The sequence below is a fragment of the Symsagittifera roscoffensis genome, chromosome 4 (genome assembly GCF_963678635.1).
Source record: "Symsagittifera roscoffensis chromosome 4, txSymRosc1.1, whole genome shotgun sequence".
In the NCBI taxonomy this organism is placed as follows: Eukaryota; Metazoa; Xenacoelomorpha; order Acoela; family Convolutidae; genus Symsagittifera; species Symsagittifera roscoffensis.
Window position 1 is genome coordinate 12,257,186 of NC_087065.1, and position 16,156 is coordinate 12,273,341.

General features: G+C 35.4%; 1 protein-coding gene across 2 annotated transcripts in view; it reads right to left on the minus strand.

Annotated features, from left to right (window-relative positions):
- Window positions 1–16,156, minus strand: part of LOC134843739 (WASH complex subunit 1-like) — a 382,840-nt gene that overhangs the window by 27,965 nt on the left and 338,719 nt on the right. Inside the window, exons 2-4 of one of the 2 annotated variants that reach the window (XM_063859994.1) lie at window positions 15,124–15,293; window positions 14,314–14,550; window positions 12,071–12,241 (exon numbers count right to left, since the gene is read on the minus strand). In XM_063859994.1, the coding sequence (XP_063716064.1) occupies window positions 12,071–12,241; window positions 14,314–14,550; window positions 15,124–15,284 (569 nt within the window). In that variant the 5' untranslated portion in view covers window positions 15,285–15,293. Of the gene's footprint in view, window positions 1–12,070; window positions 12,242–14,313; window positions 14,551–15,123; window positions 15,294–16,156 lie in introns of those variants that run through there. The other variant, XM_063859995.1, reaches the window with a different exon arrangement.

Here is a 16,156-nt window from a genome sequence, read left to right on the forward strand (position 1 = left end):
TTTCTATTTTCGAAATCAGAAGTCGATCACGTTTTTCGTGACCTTTACACTTTCGCTGTTCGATAGTGGAGTTTGCCTTCATGTTAAGAATGTAAATTCATTGAACTCAAAAAGAAATTACAATCAAGCCGCGAAAAATCAAAACTGAGCGTGAGCAAATTTTAAGCCTTTTTCCTGAAAAAGCAAAAAAAAAAAATCAGCAAGACCTATATAAGAGTCCTCACTATGTTCATTACTCTTAATAACGCACTGATCTCCGGAGATAATCAACAGAGAAAGTCAATCTCAGCAAAAGGAGAAATTCCTAGCCCACCGGCTTGAGCCCATAACATACATTAACCTACCCCAGAAAAAGTTCACAGGTAAACTTTTCAATTTTCAGAGACGAAGTTGCACTTCGCATACGCAAGCAAAAGTATGACCAATAACGCTACTGGGAGAAACTGAATGAGTAAAACTTGGAGTCTACAAAATTTCTTAAGAGACGCACGCCAATTATGACGCATTAGCAATACCAGTCAATTTGAAAAAAAAAAATTACCAATTACCATGCCTCAATTAATAGAGCGGACGCATTTAACTTATACGAAAAAGTTCGCTTTAAACATCCGACCCTGCTCACGTTCGAACCCTCTTATTTTGTTGCTGGTGCCCTTCCCTACCTCTACGCTACAGATCCATGATACATTGAAGCTAAAGTGCTATTTGTCAGATAATAGTCTATGTTAAAATTCTTAGCATTGGCTGTACTTAATAGCTAGTTATTGATCAAAAACCTCTGTTGCAAGAAAGCTTGCTGTAAGCGATCAAGTAGATTGCGCTACGAGATGCTGAGGCAATGTTCTTCAGGCAGGGATGTATGATGTATTTATCCCAAAACCCCCGAAAGATGGTGCAAAGAGAGTTGACCTGATGCAAGACCTGATGCGAGAACTTGTTTTTTAGGGCAATTCGAATAAAGGATGCGGTTTCGTGTTGGCTTCGCTTCGATAGAACTGACATAATTTTTTTCAGCAAATCAACTCACGAAACCGAGCTTCTCATAGCTTAATTTTTCTTACATTCGGCATATTACTATAGAGTGAGTATAGACAATCAGAAGGGTAATAATTGAAAAAAAAATGTTCCTTTCACTTCCTTTATCAAGTCTTATAAATAAACGCGAACAAGTTTTCAGTCTTTCCTATGAACGAAACTTCTCAAAAACACGACAAAAGATCCAGAAGTAGCTTTAGAAAAAAAGAGAATTCGGAGCTTCGCATCACTTGCGATACCACAAAAATAGCATTGCAAGCTGGCAGAGAGGTGAGGAAAGGCCTTAAGTCCACAGAAAACAGGAACATTTTTGAAGAAATCAAACAAAAAAACTAGTCAGGAATGATGTTTTATTTGCGGAAAACACGTCCAGAACCATTGGCCGAAAAAAACTGAGCCAAAATCATTTCAGCCGAAACTTTTTTTAAACCTATCGAATTTGAACACTAGAAACTGCAACTATCAAAGAGTGGAGAGAATTTCTTTGTCCGAGCGAGTGCCCTGTTCAACAGGCTACCAAAAAGAAGAAAAGAACCCTTAACACCTTTGGAGACATTTTAAAACAAATAAAGAGCCAACTAACAGTTGGAAGAGAGTAATGAACGTAAGGAAACTGAAAAAAAAACTGGCTTCTTTTTTCAAGAGAAATCAACTTTTGAATTTCGAAGAAAAAATTGATGATCTTAAAGCTCTTTGAAGTTGTAGAACAATTTATGATGGACACTTTTTTTTGCTAAAGTTATCCCAATTTGAGAAAACTGGATTAATACGTTTAACTTTTATTTCGCTGGGAAATCTGATAATTAATTTCCATTTTCGAAATCAGAAGTCGATCACGTTTTTCGTGACCTTTACACTTTCGCTGTTCGATAGTCGAGTTTGCCATCATGTTAATAATGGAAATGCATTGAACTCAAAAAGAAATTACAATCAAGCCGCGAAAAATCAAAACTGAGCGTGAGCAAATTTTAAGCCTTTTTCCTGAAAAAGCAAAAAAAAAAATCAGCAAGACCTATATAAGAGTCCTCACTATGTTCATTACTCTTAATAACGCACTGATCTCCGGAGATAATCAACAGAGAAAGTCAATCTCAGCAAAAGGAGAAATTACTAGCCCGCCGGCTTGAGCCCATAACATACATTAACCTACCCCAGAAAAAGTTCACAGGTAAACTTTTCAATTTTCAGAGACGAAGTTGCACTTCGCATACGCAAGCAAAAGTATGACCAATAACGCTACTGGGAGAAACTGAATGAGTAAAACTTGGAGTCTACAAAATTTCTTAAGAGACGCACGCCAATTATGACGCATTAGCAATACCAGTCAATTTGAAAAAAAAAATACCAATTACCATGCCTCAATTAATAGAGCGGACGCATTTAACTTATACGAAAAAGTTCGCTTTAAACATCCGACCCTGCTCACGTTCGAACCCTCTTATTTTGTTGCTGGTGCCCTTCCCTACCTCTACGCTACAGATCCATGATACATTGAAGCTAAAGTGCTATTTGTCAGATAATAGTCTATGTTAAAATTCTTAGCATTGGCTGTACTTAATAGCTAGTTATTGATCAAAAACCTCTGTTGCAAGAAAGCTTGCTGTAAGCGATCAAGTAGATTGCGCTACGAGATGCAGAGGCAATGTTCTTCAGGCAGGGATGTATGATGTATTTATCCCAAAACCCCCGAAAGATGGTGCAAAGAGAGTTGACCTGATGCAAGACCTGATGCGAGAACTTGTTTTTTAGGGCAATTCGAATAAAGGATGCGGTTTCGTGTTGGCTTCGCTTCGATAGAACTGACATAATTTTTTTCAGCAAATCAACTCACGAAACCGAGCTTCTCATAGCTTAATTTTTCTTACATTCGGCATATTACTATAGAGTGAGTATAGACAATCAGAAGGGTAATAATTGAAAAAAAAATGTTCCTTTCACTTCCTTTATCAAGTCTTATAAATAAACGCGAACAAGTTTTCAGTCTTTCCTATGAACGAAACTTCTCAAAAACACGACAAAAGATCCAGAAGTAGCTTTAGAAAAAAAGAGAATTCGGAGCTTCGCATCACTTGCGATACCACAAAAATAGCATTGCAAGCTGGCAGAGAGGTGAGGAAAGGCCTTAAGTCCACAGAAAACAGGAACATTTTTGAAGAAATCAAACAAAAAAACTAGTCAGGAATGATGTTTTATTTGCGGAAAACACGTCCAGAACCATTGGCCGAAAAAAACTGAGCCAAAATCATTTCAGCCGAAACTTTTTTAAACCTATCGAATTTGAACACTAGAAACTGCAACTATCAAAGAGTGGAGAGAATTTCTTTGTCCGAGCGAGTGCCCTGTTCAACAGGCTACCAAAAAGAAGAAAAGAACCCTTAACACCTTTGGAGACATTTTAAAACAAATAAACAGCCAACTAACAGTTGGAAGAGAGTAATGAACGTAAGGAAACTGAAAAAAAACTGGCTTCTTTTTTCAAGAGAAATCAACTTTTGAATTTCGAAGAAAAAATTGATGGTCTTAAAGCTCTTTGAAGTTGTAGAACAATTTATGATGGACACTTTAGTTATCCCAATTTGAGAAAACTGGATTAATACGTTTAACTTCTATTTCGCTGGGAAATCTGATAATTAATTTCTATTTTCGAAATCAGAAGTCGATCACGTTTTTCTATAAAACAATATTCACAAAACCTGGACAAGATCGAAAACTACACGATAAATGCAAAGAATTGTTAAATGAAGACAAAACTGAGGTTATTCTGTTCCTGGTGATAAAGGAGAGATCTGAGGGCATACGAATTAAGTTTAGCCGACACTAGATCAACGGATTTCTGAGTAATATAGCAGCTTTAAAACAAGTTTGATTCCTGTTTTGCTAAACGTCAAAGATGAATTTGCCAACAAACGTTTACTCCGCGAGAACTTGTATTTTAGGGCAATTCGAATAAAGGATGCGGTTTCGTGTTGGCTTCGCTTCGATAGAACTGACATAATTTTTTCCAGCAAATCAACTCACGAAACCGAGCTTCGCATAGCTTAATTTTTCTTACATTCGGCATATTACTATAGAGTGAGCATAGACAATCAGAAGGGTAATAATTGAAAAAAATGTTCCTTTCACTTCCTTTATCAAGTCTTATAAATAAACGCAAACAAGTTTTCAGTCTTTCCTATAAACGAAACTTCTCAAAAAAATGACAAAAGACCCAGAAGTAGCTTTAGAAGAAAAAGAGAATGCGGAGCTTCGCATCACTTGCGATACCACAAAAATAGCATTGCAAGCTCGCAGAGAGGCGAGGAAAAGCCTTAAGTCCACAGAAAACAGGAACATTTTTGAAGAAATCAAATAAAAAACTAGTCAGGAATGATGTATTATTTGCGGAAAACACGCTCAGAACCATTGGCCGAAAAAAATTGAGCCAAAATCATTTCAGCCTGTGTTAAGCAAGTTAAAAACTCGAATAAAGTCTTATATACCGCTTAAAAAACGCTTGCTGATCACAAGAGTAAAAAAAAACATTAATAAGCTTCCAAAAAAGACCCCTATATGGAAAACGATCTACAGGCCTCGAGCATCTAAGTCGACTGACCTTTACGTCTGTGCCACTGACTCATGAAGATTACAAACAATAGCCACTGATAAATTGCCAATACTATGCAGCAAACAGTCAACAGACTTTTGAAAAAATTCAACAACTGCAAATAAACAGATTAAAATACTAGCCTGTTTGTTTAAAAGTCTCAAGTTTCAAAACAAACAGATGCTTTAAAGCTGTTCAAAGTTTACGAACAACTTATGATTGACGCTTTTTTTGAAAGTGGTGACACAAATTCACTAAACTCGTAAAATTTGTATTTCGCTGGGAAACCCGAAAAATAAAATCGACCTTCGAACGTAGAAGTCGATCACGTTTTTCGATTCATTTACACTTTCGCTGTTCCATAGCGGAGTTCGCCTTCCTTTTAACAAAAATGTAGTTGAACTAAAAAGGTCAAACCAAGAAACCGAAAATTTGAGCCTGTAAAAATATTTCCTGAGCAAATAACGAAAAAAAATCATCGCGATATATAGAAGAAGCTAAACTACGTTCATAGACTCCATCAGAAAAACGAACCAAAATCCTTTTGCAAGAAAGCTGGTAAACCATGAGGCCATTGTAATTACATCAAAACTACCAATTTTTTTTGCAAAAAGACTCCAGTACTGTGATGAGAACAAAAGCAAGGCCTCAAGGCTCAACCAAAAAAATTCTGCTATTTGTCGTTCATGTCGAATTTGAACGCTAGAAACTGCAATTAACAAAGAGTGGAGAGAATTTCTTTGTCCGAGCGAGTGCCCTGTTCAACAGGCTACCAAAAAGAAGAAAAGAACCCTTAACACCTTTGGAGACATTTTAAAACAAATAAACAGCCAACTAACAGTTGGAAGAGAGTAATGAACGCAAGGAAACTGAAAAAAAACTGGCTTCTTTTTTCAAGAGAAATCAACTTTTGAATTTCGAAGAAAAAATAGATGGTCTTAAAGCTCTTTGAAGTTGTAGAACAATTTTTGATTGGACACTTTTCTTTGCTAAACTTATCAAAATTTGAGAAAACTGGATTAATACGTTTAACTTTTATTTCGCTGGGAAATCTGATAATTAATTTCCATTTTCGAAATCAGAAGTCGATCACGTTTTTCGTGACCTTTACACTTTCGCTGTTCGATAGTGGAGTTTGCCTTCATGTTAAGAATGGAAATGCATTGATCTCAAAAAAAAAATTACAATCAAGCCGCGAAAAATCAAAACTGAGCGTGAACAAATTTTAAGCCTTTTTCCTGAAAAAGCAAAAAAAAAACAAAAAAAATCAGCAAGACCTATATAAGAGTCCTCACTATGTTCATTACTCTTAATAACGCACTGATCTCCGGAGATAATCAACAGAGAAAGTCAATCTCAGCAAAAGGAGAAATTCCTAGCCCACCGGCTTGAGCCCATAACATACGTTAACCTACCCCAGAAAAAGTTCACCGGTAAACTTTTCAATTTCGAGCTCAGGCCATTGATTATTTTCAGAGACGAAGTTGCACTTCGCATACGCAAGCAAAAGTATGACCAATAACGCTACTGGGAAAAACTGAATGAGTAAAACTTGGAGTCTACAAAATTTCTTAAGTGACGCACGCCAATTATGACGCATTAGCAATACCAGTCAATTTGAAAAAAAAATTACGAATTACCATGCCTCAATTAATAGAGCGGACGCATTCAACTTATACGAAAGAGTTCGTTTAAAAACATCCGACCCTGCTCACGTTCGAACCCTTATTTTGTTGCTGGTGCCCTTCCCTACCTCTACGCTACAGATCCATGATACATTGAAGCTAAAGTGCTATTTGTAAGATTATAGTCTATATTAAAATTCTTAGCATTGGCTGTACTTAATAGCTAGTTATTGATCAAAAACCTCTTTTGCAAGAAAGCTTGTAAACCATGAAGCCATTGTAATTACATCAAACTATCAATTTTTGTTACAATTAATAAAAAAAGGCGTTTCTTCAAGAACTCTCAGCTTTTATAAGGCGGACTTCGAAACCATCTTGAGGGACATCGAAAATTAACATTACTGGGGAATATGCTGTGTAATTTTAGTGTTCTGATTTAGCTAGAGTATATAAGGTTTGGAAAACAGTTCTTTAACACACTGCACCGTACGGAACAACTCTCTAAACTATCTCTCTGGATAAAACCAGAGACCTCCAAATATGCTTAGAAATTGAATAGCTATAAAACAATATTCACAAAACCTAGACAAGATCAAAAACTACACGATAAAAGCAAAGAATTGTTAAATGAAGACAAAACTGAGGTTATACTGTTCCTGGTGATAAAGGAGAGAACTGAGGGCATACGAATTAAGTTTAGCCGACACTAGATCAACGGATTTCTGAGTAATATAGCAGCTTTAAAACAAATTTGATTCCTGTTTTTCTGAACGTCAAAGATGAATTTGCCAACAAACCTTACTCCGCGAGAACTTGTATTTTTAGGGCAATTCGAATAAAGGATGCGGTTTCGTGTTGGCTTCGCTTCGATAGAACTGACATAATTTTTTCCAGCAAATCAACTCACGAAACCGAGCTTCGCATAGCTTAATTTTTCTTACATTCGGCATATTACTATAGAGTGAGCATAGACAATCAGAAGGGTAATAATTGAAAAAAATGTTCCTTTCACTTCCTTTATCAAGTCTTATAAATAAACGCAAACAAGTTTTCAGTCTTTCCTATAAACGAAACTTCTCAAAAAAATGACAAAAGACCCAGAAGTAGCTTTAGAAGAAAAAGAGAATGCGGAGCTTCGCATCACTTGCGATACCACAAAAATAGCATTGCAAGCTGGCAGAGAGGTGAGAAAAGGCCTTAAGTCCAAAGAAAACAGGAACATTTTCGAAGAAATCAAACAAAAAAACTAGTCAGGAATGATGTTTTATTTGCGGAAAACACGTCCAGAACCATTGGCCGAAAAAAACTGAGCCAAAATCATTTCAGCCGAAACTTTTTTAAACCTATACAAAAGAGGAAAATATATGAGGTCGAAGTAAATAGAATTACAAAATGCCAGAGTAAATGAAAACATAAAAAAAGTAACTAACAGGAAATTGCCCACAGCAAAAAAATCTAAGGTGTTGCAACTAAGCAAACAAGACGTGAGCAGACAAACAACAAGCGGAAGTTTTTTTTGAAACGAAAAATTCCAGGACCTTAACCGTCCAAGGCGTTATCGTTACCTCCAGAAGCTTAGAAATTTGAATTCATATGAACCAAGAGCCTGTGTTAAGCAAGTTAAAAAATCGAATAAAGTCTTATATACCGCTTAAAAAACGCTTGCTGATCGCAAGAGTAAAAAAAAACATTAATAAGCTTCCAAGAAAAACCTCTATATGGAAAACGATCTACAGGCCTCGAGCATCTAAGTCGACTGACCTTTACGTCTGTGCCACTGACTCATGAAGATTACAAACAATAGCCACTGATAAATTGCCAATACTATGCAGCAAACAGTCAACAGACTTTTGAAAAAATTCAACAACTGCAAATAAACAGATTAAAATACTAGCCTGCTTTTTAAAAGTCTCAAGTTTCAAAACAAACAGATGCTTTGAAGCTGTTCAAAGTTTTAGAACAACTTATGATTGACGCTTTTTTTGACAGTGGTGACACAAATTCACTTAACTCGTAAAACTTTTTTTCGCTGGGAAACCCGAAAAATAAAATCGACTTTCGAACGTAGAAGTCGATCACGTTTTTCGAGACATTTACACTTTCGCTGTTCCATAGCGGAGTTCGCCTTCCTTTTAACAAAAATGTAGTTGAACTAAAAAAGTCAAACCAAGAAACCGAAAATTTGAGCCTGTAAAAATATTTCCTGAGCAAATAACGAAAAAAAATCATCGCGATATATAGAAGAAGCTAAACTACGTTCATAGACTCCATCAGAAAAACGAACCAAAATCCTTTTGCAAGAAAGCTGGTAAAACATAAGGCCAATGTAATTACATCAAAACTACCAATTATTTTTTTTACAAAAAGAGGCGTTTCTTCAACAACCATAAGGCGGACTAGAAAAGCATCTTAAGGGACATCGAAAATTTACATTTTTGTGCAATATGCTGGAATGATTTCAATGTTCTGACTGAGCTAGAGTATATATGGCTAAAACATAGTGCCTCCAAACATTCCGAAGAAATTATATCGTTAAAAATCACAAACTATTCAGGCAACTTTCTTTCTTCAGCCCTGTAGAAGATGAGCGGTGAGCAAATGTAAGCCTGCAAGTCAAGTACTTTGCAAGGTAAAACAAACTGGAGTATATTCCATCTGCTGGAAAAAATCGCTTATGAGTCCAAGAAAAACTCAAAATCTGATAAAAATTACCAGCAGGTATCCATACTTTTAACGATAACAAAAACCTTGGAACGATCCCTTTCTATTTATTTGTAGAGACATCTGCAAACAATCTTCCACGATTCACACTAAGTGCTTTGACAAGGGCCAGTCATGCGCCACAACTGCTCAATTCATTGGATACATTTAAAAATAGACTATGAAAAAAGCTTTTGACAAGGAACGTTGATCGCGGTATCCTGTTATCGAAATTAACTAAGCTAAAGAGCAGAGGACTGAAAATCCAGCTTTTGATATCACAGTTGTCAAAAAAGAGAATTAAAATTGGTGACGCACTCTCCAGTCCTGTGATGAGAACAAAAGCAAGGCCTCACAGCTCAATAAAAAAATTTCTCCTATTTGTCGTTCACATCGAATTTGTACACTAGAAACTGCAACTATCAAAGAGTGGAGAGAATTTCTTTGTCCGAGCGAGTGCCCTGTTCAACAGGCTACGAAAAAGAAGAAAAGAACCCTTAACACCTTTGGAGACATTTTAAAACATATAAACAGCCAACTAACAGTTGGAAGAGAGTAATGAACGTAAGGAAACTGAAAAAAACTGGCTTCTTTTTTCAAGAGAAATCAACTTTTGAAAATCGAAGAAAAAATAGATGGTCTTAAAGCTCTTTGAAGTTGTAGGACAATTTATGATGGACACTTTACTTATCCCAATTTGAGAAAACTGGATTAATACGTTTAACTTTTATTTCGCTGGGAAATCTGATAATTAATTTTCATTTTCGAAAACAGAAGTCGATCACGTTTTTCGTGACCTTTACACTTTCGCTGTTCGATAGTGGAGTTTGCCTTCATGTTAAGAATGGAAATGCATTGAACTCAAAAAGAAATTACAATCAAGCCGCGAAAAATCAAAACTGAGCGTGAACAAATTTTAAGCCTTTTTCCTGAAAAAGCAAAAAAAAAACAAAAAAAATCAGCAAGACCTATATAAGAGTCCTCACTATGTCCATTACTCTTAATAACGCACTGATCTCCGGAGATAATCAACAGAGAAAGTCAATCTCAGCAAAAGGAGAAATTCCTAGCCCACCGGCTTGAGCCCATAACATACATTAACCTACCCCAGAAAAAGTTCACAGGTAAACTTTTCAATTTCGAGCTCAGGCCATTGATTATTTTCAGAGACGAAGTTGCACTTCGCATACGCAAGCAAAAGTATGACCAATAACGCTACTGGGAAAAACCGAATGAGTAAAACTTGGAGTCTACAAAATTTCTTAAGTGACGCACGCCAATTATGACGCATTAGCAATACCAGTCAATTTGAAAATTTTTTTTACCAATTACCATGCCTCAATTAATAGAGCGGACGCACTTAACTTATACGAAAAAGTTCGTTTAAAAACATCCGACCCTGCTCACGTTCGAACCCTCTTATTTTGTTGCTGGTGCCCTTCCCTACCTCTACGCTACAGATCCATGATACATTGAAGCTAAAGTGCTATTTGTAAGATAATAGTCTATGTTAAAATTCTTAGCATTGGCTGTACTTAATAGCTAGTTATTGATAAAAAATGAACGCGTTCAAAATGAACTCAATTTGCCGCAACAATATTTGCGTCGAAAAAATATTTGCGATTTAGATTGGAAAAAAACAGAATAGCCGAACTATTACAGTTCGCTCGCTAAAGCTTGCTTGTGCGAACATAGCTAACAGACAAAGAAGCAAACAATAAAAGTGTTTGTTAAAAAAACTTCAACTTTCGAATTTCAAAGAAATAATAGATGGTTTTACAAAAACTAATAAATCTAAAAAATTTCATATATTAACCAAATTTGAAAAAACTGGATCGATAAGTAAATTCTTCATTTTGCAGGGAAATATGAAAATTAAAATCCACTCGAAGCTAGAAATTGTTCTTTTTTTTGCAAATTTTAATCTTTTGCTGTTCGATAGTGGAGTTTGCCTTACTTTTAACAAAAGTATTACGCTGAACATTAAAAAATCAAAAGTAGAACCGCAAAAAAGTACACCTGAATCTGAAAAAACTTTAAGAATTTTCCTGAAAAAAAACTATCACGCCATATAAAGGGTCTAATTACGTCCACACTAAAACGGTCGCTTTTTACATAACCGTTTCTATGTACAAAAAGGAAATATTTTATACAGTAAAGAAGCATATCAGCCGATCGTAAAACATTCCCTATCGCAAGCATAATAACAGCATAGCCAACAGACAGTTAGAGACGAGTAATGAACGGAAGTAAACAGAAAAAAAAAACTGGCTTCGTTGAAAAAAACATTAACTTTCGAATATCAAAGAAAAAAATAGATGCCCTTTAAGCTCTTTGAATTTCTAGAACAATTTACGATTGGCACTTTTTTGATAACCCAACTTAAGAAAACTAGATCAATAGATAAAGTCTTTGTTCCGCTGGAAATCTAGTAATTAATTTCCGCTCCATTTTCACGTTCGTATTTGGAGAGTGCTATTTACGTAACTTTCAGGTGATAAATTTAAATTGAACTCAAAAAGTGCATTTATACCTAAGCATAATGCATTAATATGTATGAATGCACATCCGTAGTTATAAGCGCATTTTAAGACTTTTTCCTGAATAAAAAAAATGGATATACGCTTGACCACTATATTATGTTCGCATATCTATTCACGTTCACGTAAGTTTGACAAAGAACCCGGCAGCAAAAAACGCGTTTTTATCGAGTGTTTATAGCTGAACTTTACTCAATAATGCTGAACTTCGCGAGGAATATAGCCACACGCATGTACGTAACTTTCAGCAGATGAACTTCAAATGAGCTAAAAAAAAGTGCATATACGTTTAGGCGCATTCATAAATGCATTAATACTTATGAATGCACATCTGTAGTTATTAGAGCATTTTAAGACTTTTACCAGAAAAAAAAACACAAAAAATCACGAAGACCTATATAAGAGCCTTCAATACGTTTACTCTTAATAACGCCCTAAATATTTTCCGACGGGACTGGTTCAGTTCGAAAACAGAGATCTTTTGTGCCTGTACTAACTTAATATTTGGTGCACTTTATGAGGGTGCGCGTCTGTTCCTCGTTAGGAGTTAAAAACAAAAACTAAGCAAATTAGGACTCATAACTTACGGGTTTTTATTAGTGTGGAAGGTCAAAAGAGATGTAACACTTTTGATGTTATGTGGTGCTTCCCCAAGCCCCTCCTCCCAGAACTCAGGCTCGTCGCAAATTGTGCTAACTGCTGTTTTATCCCGCGGTAGAGACGGAATCGTGAAGAATTGTGATTTCTGCTGAATCATTCTAAGGGACAAAATGAATAAAAATCATGATTAATAAAAACTAGCGCGTACCGCACCTCCGGTACTTCTAATTTTTGACATATCACTAAAACCGCATACATTGTAAAAAGATCTGCATCCTTTGAGTGTAATCTTACAGCACCCAATTATAGGGTACAAAAATCAAATTTTGTAATGTTTTTTATATTCAAGTTCGTGAAGTCTTTTATATCTAGTCCTTTACAAAATTTCAAAATTACATCAAAAATGTCACATCTCGGAAACTAAAAGCAATTGAGCAGTCGCATTTGGACGCAAGATTTGCAGCTCTTGAGCGTTATCTCACAGTACCCAACTACATCGTTGGAATATTCAAACTTTGAGAAACTCCAAACTTAGTTTTCTAAAAACGTCATTTCTCAAATACTACAAAGATTTGAGCAGTATTACTTGGAGAGGAGATTTGCGATCACTGAGAGTACTATAACAGCCCCCAAGGGTTACGAAATTCAAATTTTGAAAAATAATTTCAAATATAAGTTTTCCGAAAATTTTTTGAAAAAATCACAAAAAATGTCAAATATCGAAAGCCACAAAGATTTGAGCAATCACATTTGAAGGCAAAAATTGGAACCCCTGGTAGTACCCTTACAGAGCCCCACTGTAGAGATGACAACTTCAAATTGTAAGAAATTTTTTATATCTAAGATCTTTGAACATTTAAAAAAAAGACCTACCAAACGCCACATCTTGGAAACCAAGAGCATTTGAGCAGTCGCATTTGGAGGCAAAAATTGCAACTTAGAACTCCCGAGTGTACCCTCACAGAATTTAACTACAAAGGATGGTAATTTCAAATCTTGAATTTTTTTTTTAAATATAAGTTTTCCAAAAAGAATCATAAAACACGTCATATCTCGATAACTACACAGATTAGAGTAGTCAAATTTGGAGGCAAAAATTGCAACGCCTAGTAGTACCCTTACAGATCCTCACTATAGATATTTCAAATTTTGTGAAATTTTTTACATCGAAGTTCTTTGAGCATTTAAAAAAAGTGACATAAGAAACGTCACATCTCGGAAACTAAAAGGAAACGTGACGGTCAAAAAATGACCTACAAACGTCACATTTTGGAAACTAAAAGCATTTAAGCAGTCGTATTTGAACGCAAAATTTGCAACTTAGAACTCCTGAGCGTACCCTGACAGAACCTAACTACAAGGATGGTAATTTCAAATCGTGAGAATTTTATAAAATATAAGTTTTCCGAAAAAATACGAAAAGAAATCATAAAACACATCATATCTCGATAACTACACATATTAGAGCAGTCAAATTTGGAGGCAAAAAAATTGCAACGCCTGGTAGTACCCTTACAGATCCTCTTAATAGAGATCAGAACTTCAAATTTTGTGAAATTTTTTTATGTCTAAGTTCTTTAGGCATTTAAAAAAAATAACATAAGAAACGTCATATTTCGAAAACTACAAGGATTTGAGCAGTCATATGTGGAGGCAAGAATGCTGACAGCACCCCACTACAGAGCTGGGAACTTCAAATTTTGTGAATTACTTTTCAACTTCTGAAAACTTTCTGAAAAATCACAAAAAATCGTCGTATCTCGTAAACTGAGAAGATTTTGGCATTCATAATTGACAGCTCTGACAGCATCCAACTCCTGAGTTGCTGATTTTAAACTCGGTGAAATAAACGCTGAACTTAAAATGGAAAAACGAAAAATAAAATCTTTACTATTGCAAAATACGATATAGCTTAAGCGTGCAAAAAATTCTTTCGTTAAAAATGCAAAAATAGTACGTTGAAAAAGCTTAAGCATGGCGATATAGTCAAGCAAGCATTTAAATATATGATGATAGATTATCAGGCAGCAAGTCATATAACATATGTTCAATTTTTTTATAACCCAGTTTTTCTGCCAGCTAAGCCGGACAGATTTATTTATACTCCAACAAATTATCTGAGGTTGAAGAAGGTATTAAAGAGCTTTTCACTTTTTCGTTGGATAAAAAAATGTAAAATGAGAAAAGGGGTGCTAATTTTCTGTCAATATATACAACTGCTTTGACCTACTTTTCAAGACTTGCCTCTTCGAACGGTTTCATGACTACTTGGCGACTTCGTCGGTTGATATTTCGTCTTCTGGCTTTTAATGGAATTTCTGTGATATCATTTTTGTTCAAATCTATAACAGGAAAGTGTGCTGGTGCCAGTACTTTCGTTGCTTGAGAGTTTCCACGCACTACGTTAATCTTTGTCTGAACTCCGCTTATCTTGCTGCTTAGATCATCGAGTTGCGAGTTTAGTCCACTAAAAAAAAGAAGCAACATCACAGCGAGAGCCCCGAGTCGATGACTCTCCTAGATGATATTTGGGTGATATGTTACAATAGACGGTAATTTTAACTACAGTGCATGTATTAAATTTGAGAACTGTGATGCATAATATAGTCATTTCATTTTCAATCAATTGTTCATGCTGCTAAGATTGTTTTTGCATATACATTACTCTGCCAGATAAATGCTATTAAAAAATTCAAACTTTACACTTTTTGCCAAAAAAAATTGGCTTTTAAAATAAATTGTAAATACTGTGCGAAGTATAACGGTATGTAACTGCATCAGCAACCAATTTAAAAGCAAGTATAAATATTACCAGTCAGTTTTAATAGTATCTTGAGACCCTTTCAATTAATATCTACCCTCATCGATTATTGCAATCATAAACCTTTCTACGCTATTTGTGTTTTTCAGTTTCTTACAACCCCCGGATGCATATAGTTTCACTCCTCAGGAGTGCAAAGCTTATTTTGGGTTTTAAAATTTATTTATTATTGCTTAGTTTTTCTGCTAGTTTCTGGATACTTGCATGAAAAATACTTACGTAACCCTTAAGTTGATTGTTTCAAAAACCAAGTTTGACAACGTTGACAATGCCTCCAATGAGTCCGCAATGTGCACCATGGTATCTTCTCGTGGCAAGCCGTCTGGGACTAACGGCACCGCAACACCCTCTGCTGGGACACTCGTACCCACCGTCATCATGTGGATCTAAAAAAATTACCTTTCTCTATATTTTGACTTGCAGCGAATAATTACACTAATATAAAACATATATCAAAAACTAAATTACAAAAAAACAGACTTTTCGTTAATGCACGTCTTAGTATACGCAATGTGCACCATGGTATCTTCTCGTGGCAAGCCGTCTGGGACTAACGGCACCGCAACACCCTCTGCTTTATGCATTTTCAATCAATATTGTCAAAGTTTATTCATTCCCATCTTTTCTTTAACAATTTTTATTCTATCTTCCTGTCTGCTGGACTCAAGCATTTCGAAATGTAGACTTTATTTCTGTAGTTTTTTCAATAATGGAGCTTTGTTCATGATTTTCTGAACATTCAAGCGCTGGATGGAGTAACAATTATTGATCCGACGCGAGCTTCATTTTCTTTCTTTATGATACCAATTCTTTTGCAGTCTACTGTTTGATAATTTTCATCGATTTGATCAAAAGTATTACAAAGTTCATCCTTTTCATGTTCAATCACTTTGAAATTTTTGTTCTCGTCTTCTTGTTTTGGGAATAAGTTCCTTAATACATTACATAAATACATCTACAAACTGAATATCAATAATTAAAAGAGAGAAGAAGAAATGCACTCGATAAGCACTCCTCAAAAGCGCGAAGCATATTTTCGTTCTTTTTTGGATGATTGATTTTGGGTATTTGTCTTCTCTACGTTTTTTTTCTCTACGTTTTGTCCACATAGATGCACTTTCCAAAAATCAGATTTTCTATTTTGCTAAAAGAAATGTGGCAAAAGGGGTTTCACAGAAAGTAAAATTGGGTGTTTACAAGTCAGCGGTTTTACCACTTATAACATTTGCATCTTCGTGTTTTAATATATGCC